The 23,597-nt window shown below is 37.3% G+C and overlaps 1 protein-coding gene across 2 annotated transcripts in view; it reads left to right on the plus strand.

The window, feature by feature from the left end:
- Positions 1–23,597, plus strand: part of KITLG (KIT ligand) — a 55,070-nt gene that overhangs the window by 6,962 nt on the left and 24,511 nt on the right. For both annotated transcript variants that reach the window (XM_050906829.1, XM_050906838.1), the window contains exon 2: positions 19,539–19,652. In XM_050906829.1, coding sequence (XP_050762786.1) covers positions 19,539–19,652 — 114 coding nt within the window. The remainder of the gene's footprint in view (positions 1–19,538; positions 19,653–23,597) is intronic.

A 23,597-nucleotide genomic window follows, 5' to 3' on the forward strand; every position in this document is an offset into this window, starting at 1 on the left:
AGCAATACATGCCTGTCGTGGTTTAACCCCAGCCGGCAACTAAGCACCACGCAGCCGCTTGCCTGCTCCTCCCGCCCAGTGGGATGGGGGAGAAAATCGGAAAAAAACCAAAACTTGTGGGTTGAGATAAAGACAGTTTAATAGGACAGAAAGGAAGAAAAATAGTTATAGTGATAATAATAATATGACAATAATAATACTAAAAGAATTAGAATATACAAAACAAGTGATGTGCAATGCAATCGCTCACCACTCGCCAACCGATGCCCAGTTAGTTCCTGAGCAGCAATCTGCCCCTCCCGGCCAACTCCCCCCAGTTTATATATGGGGCATGACATCATATGGTATGGAATATTCCTCTGGCCAGTTTGGGTCAGCTGTCCTGGCTGTGTCCCCTCCCAGCTTCTTGTGCCCCTCCAGCCTTCTTGCTGGCTGGGCATGAGAAGCTGAAAAATCCTTGACTTCGTATAAACACTACTTAGCAAGAACTAAAAACATCAGTGTGTTATCAACATTATTCTCATACTAAATCCAAAACACTGCACTACACCAGCTACTAGGAAGAAAATTAACTCTATCCCAGCTGAAACTAGGACAGTACCAACAGTGTGTATTTCCTTTACAGTAGAGACATAATCTGTGTGTGAATTCACACCATGCTTTATCATGAAAGAAGTAAGGCAGAGGATAGCACAACAGAACCTCCGTGGAATAAAGGCTTATCTGAGTCCTGTACAGGATGATCTTAAACTGCTCTTGTCGAATGGATCTATAGCTTTTTCTTTGTGTATTTTTGTTCTTTACTGTGAAACTCAGAATTAAGTGAAAGGTAAAGTTAGTTCCTCATTTTTTGAGGAAGAACTTAATAATGCTCAATTATTTTTTTGAAAGGAGTTTTATGATGATACATGATAAGTATATACATTTTATATGAATTTGGAAGTATCAGGAAAAAATACAAAATTTTCCTTGCTACCTTGTGCTTCCTTGGTAGCAGCAGACCAATATATGTCTTCCATTTATGTTTGCAGCATGATACATCATTGCTGGATGGATTCTTCGATCTGTTTAGTAACACATGACCTCTAATTACATTTGGAAAAAAGTTATTCTGGTAATATAAGTCAGACTGTAAAACTAAATTGTGCATGTCCTGACAATCTGCTTCCGTTTAGAACAGAAAATGAACTCTGCAAATCATACAGCAACTCTTTTTGTAAGAACTGCTCCTGGACAAAAGAATGAACTTAATGATGTCTACAGCACATACTGAAAACTCAGAGTAATACACTGATGTACAAGTTTCATTATTTTGAAGTGTGATTTTTGAACAGTGCCTGTAAATGTGGAGGTCTTAAAGTGCGTAAGGAAGTTTGTTCCTCCATTTCGTGTTGATCCAAAAAATTCCTCTCAGTTTATGGAGATTTCATAATTGTGTCTAAACTGGGAGTAGGATATCAAGGTGCTGACTTTTGTGCTCTAACTGAAGTAATGGACTGAAGTAAGGCAGTGAGGAGTCAAGACAGGATACATTTAAATTAATAATATGCTGCATATATGCAAAATAATTCACTAAATGAAAAGAAGTGCTTAGAAATTTAGGGAGGTTGAAATTTAAACATGCTAATGGTTTACTGTAAAGAAGTCCTAAGTTCCAGCCCTCTAATTTCCAGCCTCCATTTGCTTGTTATTAAGTGAACTCAGCAAAATTTGTCTTTTGCATTAAATGGCAAGCAGACAATATTATGCATTATGTTTTAAACTGATATAGATCTGAATGTCAGTTCTTCTTGAGATTTGTTTTTCTTTAACTACTTTGAAGCATGCAGGAATAGGAACAGTAGTCAGCCAAATGATTTTAGGAAGCTTGTATAACACTGCTTGGCACTCTCTTTCATTTGGATTTAAAAATATGCGCCTGAATAAACAGAGCTTTTTTGTGGTTATTTTAGAAAGGAGGAAAAAAATATATCTCCAATATTCATAATTGCTGTCTTTTTCAAATTAATGTGGTTCTGCAACGTGTGGATTGCATTTGTATTCCAGTAGCAAAAACTACCAGTGCTGTATTTGACACCAGTTTAAATGGTTCTGATGTATATTGTGTTCTTTATTTTCAAGAAAATATGAACCTTATTTATAAAACGTAAGTTTAAATACTGTCACTGAAGCTGCTTTGATCTTCTGTATTATAATCCCTGGCAAAGAATGTGCCCTAGATTTGCCATGCATTCCCTAAATCCATGTCCTTTAAAAATTCTGGCCATAATCATAGTCTGTTCCAAACTGTTTTGATAAATTTCTTCAGTATTTGTTCCTTTAATAGTGTAAAGCTGGGCAGTGAAAGCCCTCTTTTCAGGCTACTAAATGCAGTGAAAATCTTGCTATTTTTTAAAATTAGACTCCATTCCCAAGTAGGGTGGTGTTCATAATCCCCCATCAATTTTCTTCTGTCACGGATGTGGGAAGATTTTGTTCCCCCCCCATGTCTATGACCAAAATTTCTGGATTTTTTTTTTCTGTCATCACATCTCAAGCCCACTTCTAAAAATGATTGTTCATCCTTCAAGTTTCTCTTTCCTCTCCCCATTCAGACAGAAAACTAACAGTGCTACCCTCATTTCTTTGTGCACCTTTCCTGGCCTCGGTCGCGTTTAAGTCAGCATCCTCACCTCTGACAATAAAACTTCAGCACTTCTGGCAGCCAAAATACTGAAGGTGTCTCTGTCGCCATCCTGTTTCCTTCCATGTAGTCTAAGCTTCAAATATTAATCCTCTGAATAACCTGTTTTTACTGTATTTCGTCTTGTCTGTAAAAATTAAGCATCTCAGAATTAGAATTAATCCACTGTTCTGTGGAATATGTTGTTTATTTATATGATGACACTCGTAAGCTATTAATACAGTTATGAAGAGCCCTCTGAAATATTGGTCTGCCATTTCTAGAAGCAACAATACCTTTTCCTCTGTAATGTCAGTAATTTTCTCAATTTATTAAGAAAATCCTTGCTTTTTTATTTTTTTTTAAGGGTCAGATACTTATTGAGACCAAAGGAAATCCTTTTAGAAGTAATTGTTATTGCTTTCTCCTGTATCTCAGCTTTGTCACCTAACCATATTAGAAATATCTGATTCGGTGTTTTCATTTGGCCTCTAAAAAATTCTGGCCTAAAGCCTTCTTTAAATTATGTGGAGTGAATTTCCTGTCTTTCTTCTCTTTCTCCTTAGCACATTTTAAAAATCTCTTCTCACACACAGGTTTTAGTGATCAACTAGACATTTGCCAGTAATAGTTAGATTGTCTACTGTACCTTTGGTCATTTCCTACTGTAACAGAATGTTGTTGACATTTAGAAATGGTCTGAGACATATGTGAAGTTAATCTGATTTTAGCCTACTGGTTTATTTCTACTGAAATGAGTTCCTCTTGCTTTGCGTCCAAGAGCATTATTTCAGTTACTGTTGAATTTGTACCTGTTTAAAGTGCTAATTGTCAAACGATTATGTGCTTTTTGGCTTTATTCACTATGATAGATTCTTCTTAACATACACACTCCATTACTTATTTCAGAGTAAATGGCACAATTTCTGCGAAACTGGGAAGAATTTTTTTCCTGTACAAGTTGACAAGTATCACTTAAGTAAACTCGCTAAGAAACTGCATCACTTATGAAAATACCTAACTAGTCTTACTGGAATTTTAGAGTATAGACATTGAAAAGGATGTATTCTGAGGAGATTTGCACTAATCTTCTCAATGATGGGATATATTTTCTGTGAGATTAATTACGGAAGCCAAAGAAATTTCATGATAGGCCAGGCAACTTAATGTGTCCTCTTTAAGAAGAGCAATCCTAGGAAACTTGTGAGAACTGGGTGTATAAATCATCTAAGAAATCCTATTATATTGTGTGAATATTTGCATGAGTTTATCAGCACATCTGTAACAAGGATGCTGCTGAACATGTATCAGAACAGTTTCGCTACTGGCAACTGTGGTTCTTTCTAATTCACAAGAATACTTTTGACCAAACGTAAGGCTCTATACGATGTAAACGCACTACACACAACTTACAACTGCATTTTTTATAAGTAACCCCTGTGAAAATCATCAGAAAAATTAAAGTAAAATAGCTGGTTTTTCAAAGGGTTGTGTTCTGTTGCATCATTACAAATGTTGTGAGCATACCTAACATTTCTTATCAGTTATGTACTAAATTCAAAGTACTGTATTACTGATGTCGTTAGAATTATATTTTATAGGCATCTGTATTTTATAGGCATTTATATTTCTTCAAAATTGTACAGACTTAGGGAGCTTTTTTCTCAGATTATTTTTCTTCCAGTTGTATCTGCGTCTCCATAGCCATACTGAGCTGCAAACTGACTGACTCAACTTCTTCTTTCAGTATGTTTACCCCACAATTTCTGCAATTTTTAAGGAAAGCCACAAATGGAGCTTCAGCTTTCAGTTTAGATATTTAGATATTTACAGTTCTCTCTAGTTAGCATAACTCAAGCAAAAACATTGAGGCAGCATTTGAATGACATTCGTATTAATTCTGTGGTCACAATTCTGTGACAATGAAGTTAGTTGGGATATATCCTTTCTCTCTACTCTAAACTGAGAGCACTTGCACGGTGATATAGATCACGGGAATGTGCATATTCTTCCTGGAAACATAGGGGAATTGTGGGGAAACGCTGAAGTACTAGAAACATTTTGATGGAGTTTGGAGTCATTGGCCTATACAAATCCCAATCAAAACCAAAACCAAACAAAAAATCAAAACAAAAAAACTAAACCTATCCACAAACCACCAGGATATTAGAATTACTGTTTGTGTGGACAGGTCTAAAGTTCAGGGCAGGATATAAATTATAACTAAGGTTAATTTTACAGTAAAGGCATGGTATTCATAACTTGGTAAAAATAGGTGATCATGGTGTTCTCTCCATTTTCTTAAATATATAGTAACTTTTAATACATTAACTCTTAATTCTTGTCTTTAGAGTTAATGAATATGTCCAGAGTCTAAAAAAAGAATTTTTCTTAACAGCTTGCCTCTACTGTTGTATTGTCAGAATATCTTGCTGTATTTAAATCAGTTCGTAGAAGGAAGGTAGGAACTCTATATTAATAGAGTTCAATGAAAGGAATAGAAAAGCCCAGCTCCTGTAAAAGAAATGCTTTCAAGATACTAAAATTCTTTGTGTTTCAAAATGGGTGAATAAATAGAAAGTATTGAAATGACTTATTTAGATTTAAAAAAAAACAAACTAAGAAAAAAAATAAGTAGCCCCATATTGTCTCTCCCTTATCGTAACAGTTTGAGGAAAAAATTACTTAGGGACAGGAAGTAAAGTGTAGGAATAAGTCATTAATTTGTAACATGGCAAAAACATAAGAGGTAATGTTCTCTAATTGTCAGCAACCTCATATAGTTCAATCTGGTAAGAGGGTTCACAGATTGATGACAACATGTGCAAGCTACATAAATTACTCAGGTTAATTGAAATTAAAAGAGATTCTGAGGAACTTTGTAAAGGTTTAGGGAAGATAGGAGAACAGATGGCATGATGGCAAGTGGAGTTTGTGGTGTTGAAGAGCAAGGGGGATGCATTTTGGAAGGAATGTTTTGAACTAATTGTAGCTGCATTAATACAGCAGTTTTCATTAGTTATAAAAACTACTTACAAGCTCTTTTTTAATGTTCTTGTAGCAATACTTGGTCAGTAAAAATGGATGAAAAATCCCTGTATTATACCTGTGATAGAACAGATCAACCAACATATTGGGATGCAGTAGGAGCAGGAAGAGAAACATAAAAACTGTAATGCTTTTATGACGGTGATAGTCAGCCATCTTGAAAAAAGTCCTGGTTGCCCCATCGGAAAAAAGAATATAACAGAAATAGTGGTCCTAAAATAGGCAAAAGCATTAAATGGAAACAGTGTGCATATGAAGGGGGACTGAAAGTTGAGGGCAAGAAACTACTGAGTGATACGCAAGAAGCAGTAGAAAGAATGATTACTGGACATTACTGATCCTTTCTTGGTACAAAAGCAAAGAAATATTTAACACAATTGAAAATCAGAAGATGCTAAAACAGGCAATGCTACCTTCACACACAATTACCAGTCTGGAAAGCTTTTTGACACTGGATATAATAAGGCTTGAAATGCAGCTTGATAAATGTCACAGTGAGCCCAAGAGGTCACTTCCATCGAAAGGGATAGTCCTAGTCTTCTCATCCTTGCACATCTCTTCTCCTCCTCCACTCATTCCTCAGGGATTAGTTTTCTGTCTCTGAGCTGAATTGGCTAGTCACTGTCTGTGAATTTACTGACTTGCGGAGGGGTCGGGTGAATGTCAGAGCAAGGGAGGCTGTGGAGAAGGAGATGCTGAGAGCCTTCTCTCAGCAGCAGGGAGCTGTTAGATTGCTTCAGACCATCTCATTAACCTCGACTGAAGAAAAAAGGATTATACACTTAAGTAGGTAAAAAGCCATGGTTACTTTAGTTTACACTCTTAGCATGTAAGGTTGCTTATCTTCTAATTCATGCAATTAAGAAGAAATTTTCAAATAGGCAATATATTCTGTAAGTGTGAATGAGCAGGTTTCTTCAGTTTTCTGTGGCTACCAGACTGATCATGTACCAATCTGACACTTCTTATTTTCCAAATCTTCATTGCCTTAATTGCACAAGTCAGATTTGGCCTAATTATAAACTCAGTTTCATGTACAACCATCTGCCAAAATTACCATCTGTAACAATTCAATCTTTAGTTTTGAGAAAAGGAAAACCCTTTGAAATATATTGGAGCTGAACTCCAATTACATGTGAAAGTAATGACAGCTGAGACATTTATACTGAAAGATCTTTCTTTTAGCACGTGAGTATGAATGGTTAGAACGCGTAAAATTTTATGCAATGCTGACATGTTGCATAGCTCTAGCCATTGAAAGACAGTGGAGTTTCCATGGACCGTCCCTGAAAGATACTCTTGTCCAGTACTTCAGTATCAACAGGAAAAGGCACTTAAAAGTACGTCCTCCCCTTTTAGGAGTGCATAGAAATTCAAAATACACTTGAGTTTCTGATGCAGTAATGCAGTCACTGGCTTTTTAAGTTATAGGAAGCATTTCAATCAGTCCCATCCCATCCCATTTTTGCCATCTTCAACTTATTGTCCTGGAACAACCTTATACATTGCTTCAAAGTCCTAAAATGGCCGTTCTGGAAATATGCTTTCTTTAAAAAAAAATAAATGCATATGTCTCATGAAAATAATTTCAGAAAGAACTTTTAAAATTAACAATGGCACAATGCATTTTGGTAAATTGTGAAAAAGGAATTGATGTTTATTTTCTGTGATAAAAAGATGTGCAGTTGGAATAATAATCACTTAGGTATTTTTGACATATGGAAATGTTTTCAATTTAGATCAAAAACTTATAAAAATAGTTGATTTGTTCTTACTAATATACCAACTTAATTGCTTTAAGACAAGGCATAATTTATTTGTAATTCCGTCTTGCTGAGGTAAATGGCTTATTGCCTGCCCAGTGCTTACATTGTCTTGCAAGCATACTTAAATGTTTTGAAGATTAGTTGCTAATTTGATGTGTCAGTTACCTGATTTGTCTGCAGTCCCACAAGCTGTAACTTCAAGGCATTTGAGATTAATCTCATCCATCAGTGTATCACTTCAGATAAATATTCTTTTCACAAAATGTATAGATTTGTTCTTAATGTACTCATATTTTAATAACAGTGTAAATGTAAGATTGTGTTATTCTTTTACAGATCATTACCTTAAAGCTAAATTGTTCACTTTGGTTTTGAGTATGTATAGGAAAGCATCTGATTCAAATTATGTGGGAAATTAAATGCTTTCTAAGAGCTTAGAACATTTTTTCGGAAGTAAAATTATTTACTGGGTAGCTTTCATAAATACATATGAGAGAACTGAGTTGAAATCAGGATCTGAAATTTTAAAAGTTTTTTTCCAGTCAGAAAATTATTTAAATCTGTTTTTGTTTTACTCTGTGTTATTTGGAAACAGCTGAGATGATAAACTAGCATGATTCTCACAAACATTTCTTGGTGCACTACTAATACATACAGCTCAACTTGTCAGGTACAGTGATAAGAAGTACAAAATCAAGCTCTACTGAAATCTTGAAAGTGAATAGTTTTAAATAGGTCTAGGGAGAACGTAAGCCTAGCAATGTTGTTTCTGATAGGCTCATTGAAACTTCATTTGATTATTGACAAATGTGCAGTCATATGCTCCAAGTTTTTGAATGGTAAGGTTTAAATTTACACATTTCCCAGGGAAATGTCGCAACAGACCTTCTCGTTAGCTAACTACTGTCTCAAGAAACGCTATGTAAATGAACAAAGAACAATAGGATTTTTATTGTGACAAATAAGTTCAACATGCTCTAAGTCCTCAGGGGTTTTCTTGCATCTCCTGATAAAGGAAGATGAAAACTTAGCACCAAAGCCAAGAGATGCAGGTTTCATTTTTCACTTTTGTTGGTTTTTTAGTATGCTGGCTTTTGAACAGCTTGCCTGTAGGTGCTTTTAATTTTTCCCCTGAAAAATTCTCTTCCAGAAACCTCCTGCAGTTTTTGTAAAAATTGACTATAGATTATTGTTAAAATGTCTGCAGTGGCTCTTTATGGAGCCAGAAGCCAACTTTATTGCCTAACAACATGTGTTTTGTTGGAAACAGACATAGTGTGGAAAGGGTTATGTTTTTGTTTTAAAACTCAAACTGTTTCTAACAAACTAGGCACTGTTATGTTAAATTTTCCTCTGAATATTCACTTATGGTACATACTAGGTCTTCTATTGACTTAGCATAGGGTTTTATACACAAGCTGCTTGTAAAACACTGCATTAAATCTGTAAAGTCACATTTCTTAATCACAAGCAGTATACAGTCACATCATTAATAGACATTATGTCCAATATAGTAAATTTCTTGATGAAATGAAAAATAATGAGGAGGAGCAGAAGCTCAAGCTCACTACAGAAGACCATGACCTGGTCCCGTTTCTGCAGCTAAGTTGTGTAATCACACTCTTTCATCCTACAGTAGAGCAGTGTGTGAAGAATACTTTTCATTCTTGTTATATGCTCCAGGGTAATCATGTAGGTTTAGAATAGTGCTTATAAAAGTATCTTTTGAATTCTGACAGAATGAGTAACAGCTTTTATTACTTAGATTCAAAATTTTAGGTGTCACTACTGATGATGGAAGGAAACCTAAAATATCCCTTACGTATTTCCCCAAAGATCCAATATTTAAAGGAGCTGAAAAGCAGAATGACCTTCTTTCATCAATGTAGTTGCTGTTGAAAACTTTGACCAAAGGCTTGGCTAATAGCTGGTTGTTTTGGGTTTTTATAATCTCTTCAAAATACAAAATCACTTTCCTCATTGTCCTGGTTTCAGTTGGGATAGAGTTAATTTTCTTCCTAGTAGCTGGTATAATGCAGTGTTTTGGATTTAGTGTGAGAATAATGTTGATAACACACTGATGTTTTTAGTTCTTGCTAAGTAGTGTTTATACGAAGTCAAGGATTTTTCAGCTTCTCATGCCCAGCCAGCAAGAAGGCTGGAGGGGCACAAGAAGCTGGGAGGGGACACAGCCAGGACAGCTGACCCAAACTGGCCAGAGGAATATTCCATACCATATGATGTCATGCCCCATATATAAACTGGGGGGAGTTGGCGGGGAGGGGCGGATCGCTGCTCAGGAACTAACTGGGCATCGGTTGGCGAGTGGTGAGCGATTGCATTGCACATCACTTGTTTTGTATATTCTAATTCTTTTAGTATTATTATTGTCATATTATTATTATTACTATCATTATTTTTCCTTCCTTTCTGTCCTATTAAACTGTCTTTATCTCAACCCACAAGGTTGGGGGGGTTTTTTTCCTTTTCAATTCTCTCCCCCATCCCACTGGGTTGGGGAGTGAGCGAGTGGCTGCGTGGTGCTTCATTGCTGGCTGGGGTTAAACTATGACACTCATCAACATTTTATAAGAGAAGAATAGATGTTACATCATAATTTGAAAAGTTATCAACTGACGTTTTGGGGGATCAAAGAGAAAACTTCTCAGTTCTGGTGCATTGAAATTTCCTGTTCCAAGCCTTTTTAAGTTGATGCAGGTGCTACTGTCTGGAATATATCCAGAGAAGCCAGCTTTTGTGTGAGTAAATTGGGAATACCTTTTATGTCAGCTGTTATTTATTGATGGGAGACACTGCTTTGACTAATGAAGAGTGATCCCATTTAAAAGTTGCATGACTTAAAGTGTTGATTTTAAGTTGTTCGCTCCACTTCAGAAGCAACCACCTGGCTGGATGCTGCATCCATTGTAATAGCTGCAACAATGCTCAGTAAGAGGTAGGATAATTCTCTATTCATATTTGCTGGAGAGGAGAGCCTGTAAAACTAAGGTACTATAGAGAATAAATAAATACAATTTGTAATCTGAGAGGAGGTAGGAGAAAGGGAATGCTTTGTTTATTTTCCATGAGGTTTTGGTTTTTTTATGTTGCCTCTGTGTCATGGAGCACTGGAAGTCAGATGGGCTTTTTAATTAGGCATAACGAAGACTCGGATAGTAGGGTTGATCTCCATAAATACATCAAGAAAACAAACCAGAAAGATGGGAGTGTAACTACATAAGCAAAGGAGCAGTGTTGCCGTGAGAGCACATTGATATAAACTGCTATCAGTACACTTAAACTGGACAGTACAGAAAGGCTTTTAACCATCAGAACAGTGAAGATCTGGAACAATTTCCCAAGATTCACCTCAAATACTGTGTTCAGTTTGGGCTCCTCACTACAAGAAAGACATTGAGGTCCTGGAGCGTGTCCAAAGAAGAGCAACAAAGCTGGTGAAGGGTCTAGAGAACAAGTCCTATGAGGAGCGGCTGAGGGAACGGGGGTTGTTTAGCCTGGAGAAAAGGAGGCTGAGGGGAGACCTTATCGCTATCTGCAACTACCTGAAAGGAGCGAGGTGTCAGACTCTTCTCCCAAGTAGCAAGTGATAAGACAAGAGGAAATGGCCTCAAGTTGCACCAGGGGAGGTTTAGATTGGATATTAGGAAAAATTTCCTCACTGAAAGGATTATCAAGCACTGGAACAGGCTGCCCAGGGAAGCAGTTGAGTCACCGTGCCTGGAGGTATTTAAAAGACTGTGTAGACATGGTGCTTAGGGACACGGTTTAGTGGTGGACTTGGCAGTGTTATGTTTACAGTTGAAGTCAATGATCTTAAGGGTCTTTTCCAACTTAAATGATTCTACGATTCTACGATTATTCCCTCCACTCCCACTTATTCCCTCCACTCCCACTTTACTCCTCCACTCTTTCTATTTGGTTTTATCCAGTCCTATTACAAATGTAACCTGTCTGCGGTATCAAAGGAGTGGGATATAACAGAACTGTTATATCTATATACCTATCCCAGGAGTTACCTGAAGCCCACAGTGACTTTGAAAACTGATACCTCCTGTGGAATGGGGCAAATGAAGTCAGTCAAGAGATTTATGCTCCAGGAATACCAGTTTTTTGATTGCCTGTTGAGGAGGACTGCCTAGATCTATCCCTGTATGTTGGAATTCAGGTTACTGATATCATTTGCCTTAGTAGCAGATGATGCCAGAGCTTTTCTGGATGGACTGCGGAGTACCACATTTGCCTGATGTTGGTCATGAGATCTTCACAATGGCAGAGGGACTGAGGAAAGCTGCTGGAGCTCAATCCCATGATCCTTATCATGGTGCAAACCCTATCATTTATGCAACTTCTGTTTCTCACCTTATCCTGAGTGCTCTTGTAGACCGCTAATGTAGACAGCAGCCATAAAACATCAGGAAATGAATAGTCTCATGATATATAGTACAGTACTGATGTGAAAAAAATACCATCCTTCAGCACCGTCAAAGCTTATACTGGTGTTGGCATATCCGAGAGATCCAAACAGTGTTGTTTAATCACATCTAAGCTCATAATTGTAAGTATGTAATACAAATAAGGTAGGTGGATGAAACACGCTTAGTCTCGACTGCACTGGCATCCAGTTTTAGTCTGTGTTCAGCAATTATCCTTTTGTAATGAGGTCTCTCATATCAAGCAGGTCAGAGAAATTAGTTCTGAATTTATATCTCTATAAAGATACATGGCCTATCAAAGAAATTCAGAGTTCAGAAACAGAACAGTGTCTTTCTGAGGACATGTCTTTGGTTTAAGACCAAGTTGACCAGTCTGTGATTTGTATTTCAAAAAACATCCTCTGCTTATACAAGAAAGTATAAAAGGATTAGAAAGAAAAAAAGAAAAAAGAAAAAGAAAAAAATGCCTAAAAAACCTTTTGATTTTGTATAAGAATATTTTTTTCCTGATGTTCTCTTTCCACAAGCTCAAGAATGAACTGAAAACTCTTCAGGTTTATAACAGTCTACTTTCTAGCAAAGTTTATGTGCATGAAAGAGTAAGAATACACTTAACCTGTTTTACTTCATACTACAAATGAAATACTAGGGAGGACAGAGACATTTTCGTCATATACATGAGTTTCATCGTATGCCAAGTATCAAAATAGCTGATGTTTTTGCTGTTCTTGATTTTTTTTTCTTTTAATTTTGTCAGTGTAATTGTTCTCCCAACCCAAATTCCATGTACTTTGTAGCAGATGGTAAGAATTAAAGATCCAGTACAGAATTTCTGTAACAACTCTTACTCTATTTCCTTTACCGGTGCTTGAAGGCTAAGATTAAAAAGGGTGGCTCTGTATACATTTTCATTATAATTCAAAAGAATATTCAAGATAGTGGATGTGTTTGCACAAACTTGGCAAACAGGCAAGACATCTGAAACAGATCTTTAAAAACAATCTTTAATTAAGTATTTTACTTAAGAGAATGTCTTTTCATTCCCTGAGGAAATCAGATCATCCACCTCCATACAGTGTGAGAATCTTGTCTTCCCTCCCAAGATAATCTTGTATCTTACTTTGCCTTCCCCTTTCAATTACTTAAAAATGCCTTTGGATTTATGCTAGAAAACTCTTTCATAAGTTCCCAGGAAGGGGGGGGGGGGGGCAGGGGGGGGAGGCGGAAAGAGACAACTTCCTCTTTGGAGTTTGTGAGAGGTTTTGTTGAGTTGACTGAAGTCTGATCTTCTCCTTATTTCTATTTTGATTATGTAGACATTTTGGATCTCAATGTCTCCGTTAACAGAGCAAGTAAATATTGGTCTTTGTCACTTTAAAGTGGGATAGAAAAATGTAAAATTTCAGTATCAATCCTGGATGATTGTAATGGATCTTTACAAGGAGGGGGGAAAAATATCTCTTGCCAGTACATATGTCCTAAAAAGACTGTGCTAAGTGCAGGACCTCTGAAGGTCCTCATAATCTCTGATTATGACTTAACAGGAAGATTTCTTTCAAAATATATGGTTTTTTATTTTTATCCTTTCTTCCTAGTGAAACGTTTTTGTCCATAAAACTCCTGGTTCTTTGCAGAACTAGAATGCCACCTGATGGATGATTATCAGTAAATATTTATTTGGATGCTGTTTACACAAGCTCCAGAGGCAACATCCATATGTAATTACCTGTCTCTTGGTAACTTCACTTCCCAGTGTTTAGGAACTAAACAAATTGACCGTCATCCAGGACAGATTTAAGATGCATGGAAACTGCCTGAATCCCTGATTGTCAAGTGAGATTAAAAAGTGGACAAAATTTATTATGGAACAGATAACATTTTTAAAGAGCCAAAGCCAACATTTTTAGAACAGCCAAATATTTTACATCGGTATCCTTACAGGGGTGGAAAATAAATATATTAATTTACATATTAAAAACACTGTTTTGTAGTTTACTGAATGTAATTACAAAATACCTGGATTACATCAATTTGCAAGGCAAACTCTATATCAATTTACACTTCTTGCTTATCATGTTCATCTTTGTTCCAGCTGAAACACACAAACCAAACATAGCAGGAGTTTGGTTGCACCTTACTAAGTGCAACAGTAGGACATTGGCTGGAGCAGCCTGCTGTTTCTGCATCTGTCAAGGAGAGCTAGAAGGGGTAGAGGATGATAGCAACTGGCCTGAGGTTGCATGAAATGAAGTTGGCATACAGTCTAAGCAGCTTCCTAGTTTTCCCAGGATCTGTATGGTGGGATTTTTTGGTGTCTCACCCCGGCAGGGTGACTCACTGAGCTGGAGTTAGCCTCCGTTTTGTTCAATGGACTGCCAAAAGGTTGTTCAAGAAAACTCACATGTTGACTGGGGAGCTTCCCAGAAGTTAGGGTGCCCAGATGGAGGAGCATGTGCAAGACGAGGATACACATAAACGTTCTGATGCCTGTGCAGCAAACATGTCTTTTTCTTCTACATAATGGCTTGCCAGTGTAAAATGCATAAAGGTTCTGAAAAATAAGGGTCAGGAATACCAGTGTACCCCCATTTTGCCCTTCTGGCCAGGAAGCCATCATAGATGGGAAAGTACCTCTGGTAATTACAAGGTAGATATCAGAGGAACAGATCCCGACTCCCATGAGCTGGAATTACCTTGGTTAAAGGAAATTTAACCCAGGTCTGTCACTTGTTAGTGAGCACCCTAGTTGATAGGCTATTATATTCGGTGAGACTAGTGCCAGTCTTTTGAAGGACAGTGATGGGTGTACACTGGACTTAATGCTTCAACTGCGCGTTATTCAGGGTTCACGCAGTGGTGCCTCAAACTACACTGAAGTTATCTCCTGTGTACTTGAGAGCGTGTAGGGACCTTTCCAGTTCCAAGTGTGCTTGCCAAAATACTTCACTGCTTCCAGAACTAGATGGTCATGGGTGGGTGACTTTTTTTTCCACACTTAACTCACTTTTTTGGGGCTTGAGCAATATTTAGCATTTAAGCAGTATTTAGGCACAGCAATTTAGAGTACTAAAGTTAGCGCTGTTGTTTGCATGGGGGAAGGTATCGCTGAATACCGTGAAAATGGGAATTGGATTACATTCTGTATAAATGCTCTTCTTTCATTTTAAGATTTTTCCACACTGACAGTAAATTTCTTAATTGGTTAAAGATAATTCTTCCATTACTTTAATTATCTCTATCACAGCTAAATAACTAAATAGATTAGTAGACATATGAAAGAATTATTGTGCTTTTATGCTTCTGGATGCTTTGTGGTTAAAAACAAAATAAAGGCAAGAAATATATTTTCTTGCTATTTTCATTTTCTCTGAATCTTCTTACAAAAGGCTTTTTAAGGCATAAGTATGAACATTAAGTTAGCTATCCGTGACTGACCAACCAGTGTTGTCTATGGGAGAAGTTCGCAAGCTGTGCCTCGGCAAAGCAGCATGCAAACACTGCCTGAGGAGCCAATATTGAGAGATGTTCCTACCCCAGCATTAGCAGAAGTGAAAAATAAATTTGGGAAGCCTGGCCCAGGGTGAATATTGTTCCACATTGTCAGCTAACCCTACTGCAGCCGTGGCTTGGTTGTGGTTAATTGGATGATTTGCTCAAGAAACTGGGCTGAAAAATTCTGTGGCTAACATGATTTGAATGCAAGAAATTTTATAATGAAGAACCCATTCATCTGTATAGTTATTACCTGTCCCTGTGCTTAATGGCTTTTTGCATTTTATTATTTGCCTTTTTTTTTTTTTTTTGATGATTTCTCCCTACTTATGATTAGAATTGTTATCAGTACAAAGTAGATATTTGGAAATGTCCAGACTTTCCAATGTTTGGCTTATTTAGCAATGTGGTATTCCCCTTGCTGCTTTCCACTTAAGGAATTAGCTGAACATTAACCAGCGTGATTATCTTTGATAGCATGCTGTGAAAAAGATGCTAAAGCACTCATTCAGCAGACTTTGTCAACACTCCAGATCATAAACGGAGAACATAAATGAAAAATTTGTTGATTTACAGCTGAAAGAGTGGCCTTCAATACATTGGATCACTAGCTAAGCCTCTAAAATGCTGTTAACTGAAATTATAGATTATGGCTTATAAGCAATAGTAAAAATCATTTGCAGAGCGATCGAAAGTGTATACCTGAAATCTTTAATTTAAATAATCCTTTCCAGTCTAATCATTATCTTTTCCCTTTCACAAAAGCAACTTAAACGTTCAGTATTTAAGAGATTTCAGAATATAAAAACAATTGAATAATTTTTGAGCCAAAAATAGGAAGAGGTATACAGGTCTGCCTCCTGTCTGCCATATATCTTCAATGTAATGCTAGTAGATGATGTGTGATTAAATTCTGTGGCCAGCTTTGAAAATCCCATTTTAGCTTAGAAGTAATTATATATGGAAATCTGTTATGAGTGCTGTGTGGGTCACTTTCATTTATGCTTAGTAAAGTGTAAAACTGGAATCTCTATTTATAAAGCTGTTGTTTAAGGTTCCCTTTTGTTATGTCCTTGATTTAATTCAGTCTATTCAAGTTTTGCTCAAACAGCAGGTTTGGTCATTAGTAAATAACACAAAAATAGCTTAGCTTAGTCCTTACATACAATGTGCCTGTAGGCATGTGTAATATAACGATTTTGTAAGTGTGAATAATTAAAAGATTTTGGATAATAGACATGTTGAAACTAGCAGTATTTTGCAGATTTTCAGTTCCTGTTGGATGACACACGGAACAAATAAACAAGAAAAACCTCAAGACATCTCAACATTTACAAAGCATTTGGTTTTAATAGCAGTTATAAAAATTACTATGCTTTTAAATCCAATTATTTACATAGGAAAAAAAGTGTTTTCTTATTGATTTGCATAATTATAAACTGTGTAGTGATTTTAAGCTTCATGTATGGGTAGTCTTTAGATCCAGAAGTATGAAAATTGACAAGATGCATCAGAGTTCTGGTTTTATTTGGAGTGTGCTGCTGCTTTTATTAGTGTTACTCAGTTGATCTGGCAAAAAATTATTTCCAGTTAAAGAGTTTTGTTACTTCTTTGATTATTAGGCTGTTAGGTTAAACATCGTCCTATGACAGTGACACAAGTCAGTGAACAAATCCCATCTTCCTTTATATACTAGTCAATATTGAGGAACCCAATAAAGAAATTGGTGATTTCTGGCATGGACTCCATCTCCAAAGAACATGTCATGGAAATGTCCCTTAACCCTGGCGAGTGTAACTGCTAGTATACTGTTTAACTCTGAAGGTAGAACTACATTTTTAATTCTTGAAAGCAGTATAGTTAGTCCATTTTGGAGCTGGTTGTCATTAACTTCTTGCCTTTTTTATAACAATTTTGTTCCAAAAGTCACAGTGGGGAAGTAGTCTGTTAACTTGAGGTCCCCTTTGGTTTCCTCTGTGATTCTGGAGCTTATGTGAGGAGAGGGAGTTGTTTCTCTGACCACTTAAAGCTTGTTCTTAAATAACTTTGAGCTCTTATACACTGCAAGGAGCTCTCAAAGGTCCTTTCAGAGTCTAGCAGCATCTTCATTGCATGTCCCCAGAGCTTGAATTGTTCATATATGTATAACTGCAAAGCTTTGTACAGCATAAGATACAGAGGTTTTGTAAGAAAGACTGTTAAGTACCTAACCTCAAGTTAGGTAGTTATTCTCAATTCTTCACATAGGTAATTATTCTCAATAATTATTAATACAAATATTAAATTAAAAGTATTTCTATATGCTAGTTATGTTGAAACAAGAGCCATTCTCAAAAGACATGCTGCATATTGAATGTGTACTTTACTTCGAATATTTTCAATTTCTTTGCGTGTAAGTCTACCCATCATCATGATCCTGTGGTGTCTGAAGGTACAGTTTAGGGAAAGCTGAGTGCAGGCTCCACCAAAATGGGCAGTCCTGGCTTGTCCCGTCTGTAATGGAGCATTTCTGCTGTCTCAGTTACCTGAATCAGAAAGCTGGTCTGCCTGAAAAATAGCACAGGAAACCAAAAATGGAAGTTGTCTGCCTGGTACAGTTGGCTAAACCATCTCACCAGTAGGGGAGGAGGCTGGATTGTCTTTTCCGGCAGCAGCCCACACTGGTTTTACCTAAATGAGTCAGGAAGCCATATTCTAAGAAAGCAAATGACCAGTTTTACTTGAGATGTAAGATACATACAAGATTTAAGAGATACAAGATACAAGAGAGAGATTGACTTGTCGTTTAACAGCTCTAGGTAAAGTGCCTGACACTGTTCCATCATGTTTATGTAGCTCCAGAGTGATCTTTATCATCATGCTTTCTTGGCCCCTCTAGGTTACTATAATGATACTTCATCTACTAAATCTGTGATTTTTCTCTCTCTGCTTTCCTAGAGATCTTTGTCTATTTTGTTTCATTTGCTTTGGTCTTAAATGGAAAGGTTGGATAGCATTTGAAGGCAAGGCTGGAGACAGGAGCTCTCTACCTGTCACAGGGAACAGACAGGGCTGAGATGCATCTTGGGTCATGCAAAAGCAAATTCTAGTCTCAGTCCTGTCCTTGTGGAGGCTCGGGAGCCTGCACAGGCAAATTCCATACTTGCAGTAAATGTATACCATCATCGGCTCTTGCTGACAGCTTCAGTCAGCTGGCACAAGAAGCTTCACAACCCAAGGCAACTTTTGATTATCCATAACTTAAATCCTTTAACATTCTGGAAATAAAGATCTGCAGCTTAAACTTGGCATGGGGCTCTGTTGGAAACCAGTGAAGCACAAGGAACAACAGAAGGCAAGGAAGTTCGGGCAGTGTAGCCGAGGCGGCACCCAGGTGCATTGCAACTAGTTATCTGGTGCTTTTCTGGCTGAGTCTCACAAGCCTGTGTGAGTACATTGCATTGCTGTTCCTAATAGGATTTAGGAGGGGAATGTAGTGCCAAAGCCAAGCTGCCACTCCTGAGAGGCCAGGGCACATCACTTTTAGAGAAAATGTATTGTATTGCTGCTTGAGATCTCAGTATTTGGGCAGAGTCCAGTTATGGTTTTGCTTGTAGTTTAAGTACCCAAATGTAATGGCTGTGATTATGAACTTTCTCCTTTTATCTCGCTGTGGTCTAGTATCATTTTGTTCCTTATCAACCATTATCACATTAGAGGCACAGGTTTATCAAATACCTTATCAGGTGAATGACAAGTATTTAGTTAGCTTTATGTTGATGTTGAAGAATATTGCAAAGTTTGTCTCTTTCTCTTCTTTGGTGTCCGTAAACTTTGCAGAAACTCTCATAAGCAGGATCTTGCACAAGTAATCTGATGGCTCAATACTAGATTTTCCATTAGTACTCTACAGGTACTTGCTTCCAGAAAAGATCAATTAAGTGCATTTCTGTGGATCCCTGCCATGCAGGCTATACTATAGTGGTACGAGTATGTTCTCATGAAAGATGAAGAGTATTGTTGCATCTAGACTTCATATATGGAAAACATTACTACAATCTCTTGTTACTTCAGGTTTGGAGATTGCTTACTTGAGGTTTCCTGTTTCTTTTTTTTTTTTTTTTTGTTACTAAATAGACTTGGATTATCACTTGCTTTTGTCTTCAACTACTCCTACTTAATCCTCTTGTCAAAGCCCAGAGTTCCTGCGGGAATCCAGTAACAGATGATGTGAATGACATTGCAAAATTGGTAAGTAGCTTTTATTTTAAATTATTCTTTATGTTAAACAATAATCAGTGGCTAATGGCACTTGCATTTTTAAGCAAAGTTAGCAAATCTATAGTAGAACCACGGGAATATTTAAAAAAAAAAATAAAAATCCATTAACGTCTGTCACTTGATCAAAACCAAAACCTTTATTGCAGAGACTGGAGAGTAGTTTCAGAGTTCATTGAAGAGATGACCTTGTTGACCAAGCTGGAGTGTACCTACATATGTGTTTTCTTCCCTCCAAACTTCCATAAAAATTGTCAAAAGTCTTGATTTCCTGAAACATTGTCTGGGATCAGATTGCTTCCCATGCAGATGAAAGATTATTGTCTTTATGTTAGTGATTTGTGTGGAGCAGACTGGCGGCAAACACAACTGAAACGAACCAGAAGTCTTAACCTTAGGTATATGGGAAATTCATGCCATATATAAAAATAGTATGATATTAGACATTCTTGTAGCAATCAAGGCAATAATGATTGAACAGCTCTTACAGTCTTTAGGTGTGAGTGGGCTACACTCATTATGTGTTTCTCTGTCTGCTTGCTGTACCTAGATGTTTAAGTCTGAAGGACTCATAGCTTCATATAAGAACTGAATTAATTTAAGTACATTTTAACTGTTACTTAATTTAACACTGCATTAACCTGAAAAACTGCATCTCCTTGTGTGAAGTCAGTTGGTATTTAACTCCACTGAAGTCAGTGATTATGCTAACTTGCAGTAGTGCAGGATCTAACACCAAAGTTTTTAAGAAATAATATATACTGAACACTTAACAAGCATACCTTCATCTACATATTGAGTTCAGCTGAACATTATGGCTTCGTTATAAAAAAAAGTTGCAATACCAGTGTTAATATTATCAAACACTTAATTTGGAGTCCCTTGCATTTGCTGCCAGTGCAGTGTTCTTAACTTGTTTTCTTTGGGCATTGGCACGTGGTGTAAATCTCTGGGAGTGCTCTATAGTCCTATGCAAATGCTTAGTGCTTCACATTAGTCCCTTTAGGCAGAATTCTGAAGTAATGGCATGTTTATTCAAGGTAGTATTTCATCTCTTGAAAGAGTATTAAGCTTCAATTTAAACCTGTTGAAAACATGACAGAACAACAGAACTCCTGTGAGGGCTGGTGAAATTGTCTAGTACAGGATTAGCAATAACTTTTTGTCAGTTGTGTATCCTCAGAACAAATGCTTCAACTTTCCCTGTAGTAGAATTTAAACTTCAAGAATGTATAAACACAGGTTACAAAAATCTGCATCCAGCTTGAGCAATCACACTTTGCTTTTGAGATAAATTATGAAAGAAACCTAATATAAAAATTAGGTTAGTCTTTAATTTGACTGTGACTTTCCATATTGTGTTCCTACATCTTCCTCAAGACTAGTCCGGCAGCTGCAGTTCTTGCACATATCCCTGCAGCACTATGTTTCCATACCCCCACCCTCTTCCACATCCCCTCTTAGTTCTGCACATGCAGCGTGATTGCTAGTTCCCTCCCATGCTCCCTAGGCCTGATGCCTACCTGAGCAATGTTTTGAGCGCTTGCTGGATTTATATCCCCTTTTGCTTGGGCTGCTGGCTGGGCAGGAAGGACTTCATGTGGCGACTGTTCTGGTGTATGGGCTGCTTGTCCTGGAAGAAAACCTCTGCCAACTGTCCAGGTTGCACTGCGCTTCTGCTGCTGCCAAGCCTGAGCAGAGTAGGGTAGGGCTGAGTTCCTCCGGCCACTTCTCAGTGAGGATGCTGTATGGTCCTTCTCCTCACTTACACCCATACCTTTCAGATCTCTCTACCAAATGCAAAATTTGGGTGAAGTTAACTAGCAAGTTCAAAGATATTTTGGGTTGGAGAAATAAGAGACATGCAGAAAATACAAAGCCCAGACACCTGGATTCTCTCTGTTTTGAGTTGTGCATCTGCAAATTTTTTGAGGGAAGTCTGTATCCCTGTTTTGTCTGTCTGTGTTAATATTTGCATAGATTTCTCATGCGGAAATAATTTCTATAAAGCCGCTTGAGAATTGAAAGGATAACATGGAAATAAGTTTAGTATCTTAAATTTAGTATAAGAACTCTTGGTTTCAATTAAACTGACCATATTGCAAGCTGGTCATTCTCTTTTGAAATGCTACACCATAACAACTTGACATTGAGAACAAAATTAAAACCAAAAATATATAATAAGATTTAAAGTACTTTTAAAACAAAATATCATTAGCTAACAGTGTGAATATGAGAAGGGAGAAATTCACAGAGAATACTGACTGATCACATTACTTTGCTAAAAAGTATATTTTTATGCTATATGGAGTGTATCCTTAGTACATATAATATGGACTCGAACATGATATTGCTTAAAAATATAGTTTAGGAGACCCTATAACTCTTGTAAATTACTGTAAATATTTTTGTACCACTTCTGCTTTTTGAAACAAAGTATACTCGTTGAATTAAGGAAAGATTCTGATGACTTAGACCTTCAAAATTAGACATAGCACCCGTAGCTGGTTGGGTTCTTTATTGATCCTTTTGGCCTTTAAAAGTCTTATTTCTCCACTGATCCAAAGAGTTTGTGCCAGTAGGACATAATGTCTTTAATAAATGTCCTTCCCTTTCACACTGAGAACAAATTGTAGCGCCAAGGATTTCACAGAAGCTAATGTTATGTGTACAGTTATTGCCCATAGTTATTGTGATGTTATCCACAATCTCTGTCACACTTGCTGAGAGTGGTATGACAGTTTTTTCTAAAGGCTTTATTCTCGGCCACACTGTCATGTTCTTTAAACCCTTTTGTCCACAGTCACGAGTATAGTCCCGTATCTGTGTGCAATAAACTAACCATTCAGCGGTAGTACACAAGTCCCATCATTTAGCTTAGGATATTGGCCTCTCTTCCTGCTGTCTCATCACAAATGCTCAGACATCAGCTTAGATTCAGTATGGCCTGAATCCTCCACTGAGGCAGATTATGATCTCTTCATCTCCCCAAAATGTTAATCTTCCCTGGGCCTTTTCTCCTCACTGTAAAGGTATTTCACCATCTCTCCCCAGCCATTCAGGTCTATAATGAAGGTGTCCATTTTGGCTCTTGATACTTCACAGACCCTTTTAAGTTCACTTTTAAAATCTCCATTGTTTTTTTTTGTCATAACAGGAAAAAATGTTTTAGTAGTTCTCTGTCCATACAAATTAACTTTTCTTCCAAATTCTTGGTGGATAAAAATCTAGTCTACTGAAAAGTCTTTTTCTGGCTTCGACTTCTATAATTTTGCCCTTCTGTCTATTAATTTGCTGCTCTGACTCTGTATCTTCTACTTATTTCCTTCAAGCTGTTCCTTCTTTTTTTCATTATCAATGGCAAGCTTCTTGGTTTTGTCTTCAAAGGCACTATTAACACTGCCTGTGATGTCTTAACACATGCTGCGTTTGCCATGTTGTCCTAGCTTCTTCTCATTATTTCCATGGTATCTGTTAATGCTGTTCGTGGCCACAGGAAGGATGCTCCTTGATGAACTCCAGGCAGATTCTCATCCTCTTCCTATCTCATGCTAAAATTCTTTGCAGCATGAATCCATGTCCCTTTTCTTTCTTTTTCCTACTCTGTTCTTCCCTGCCTCTACTGCAGTTTACCTACAGCTTGCAAAACAGTGCCACAATTCCCTACCAAACTCTTACCTGTAGCTTGATACAGCCTAGTCTTCATTTATTTGGTTCTAGGCTTCTTGTTCCAAGTACTGTAAACTCCCTATATCACTGATAGAAAACCCCTGAGCATGGCTGCAGCCCTGTTGTACTCAACCGTATTGTATTCTAGGAATGTGAGAAGAACATGCCTCAGTCAACACTTTCTGTGAATATAGACCAGGGATGTCTACTAAGCCTAAGCTATTGGAGAATAAATAAGGCATGCTGTGC

This window comes from Gymnogyps californianus, chromosome 1 (genome assembly GCF_018139145.2).
Source record: "Gymnogyps californianus isolate 813 chromosome 1, ASM1813914v2, whole genome shotgun sequence".
NCBI lineage: Eukaryota > Metazoa > Chordata > Aves > Accipitriformes > Cathartidae > Gymnogyps > Gymnogyps californianus.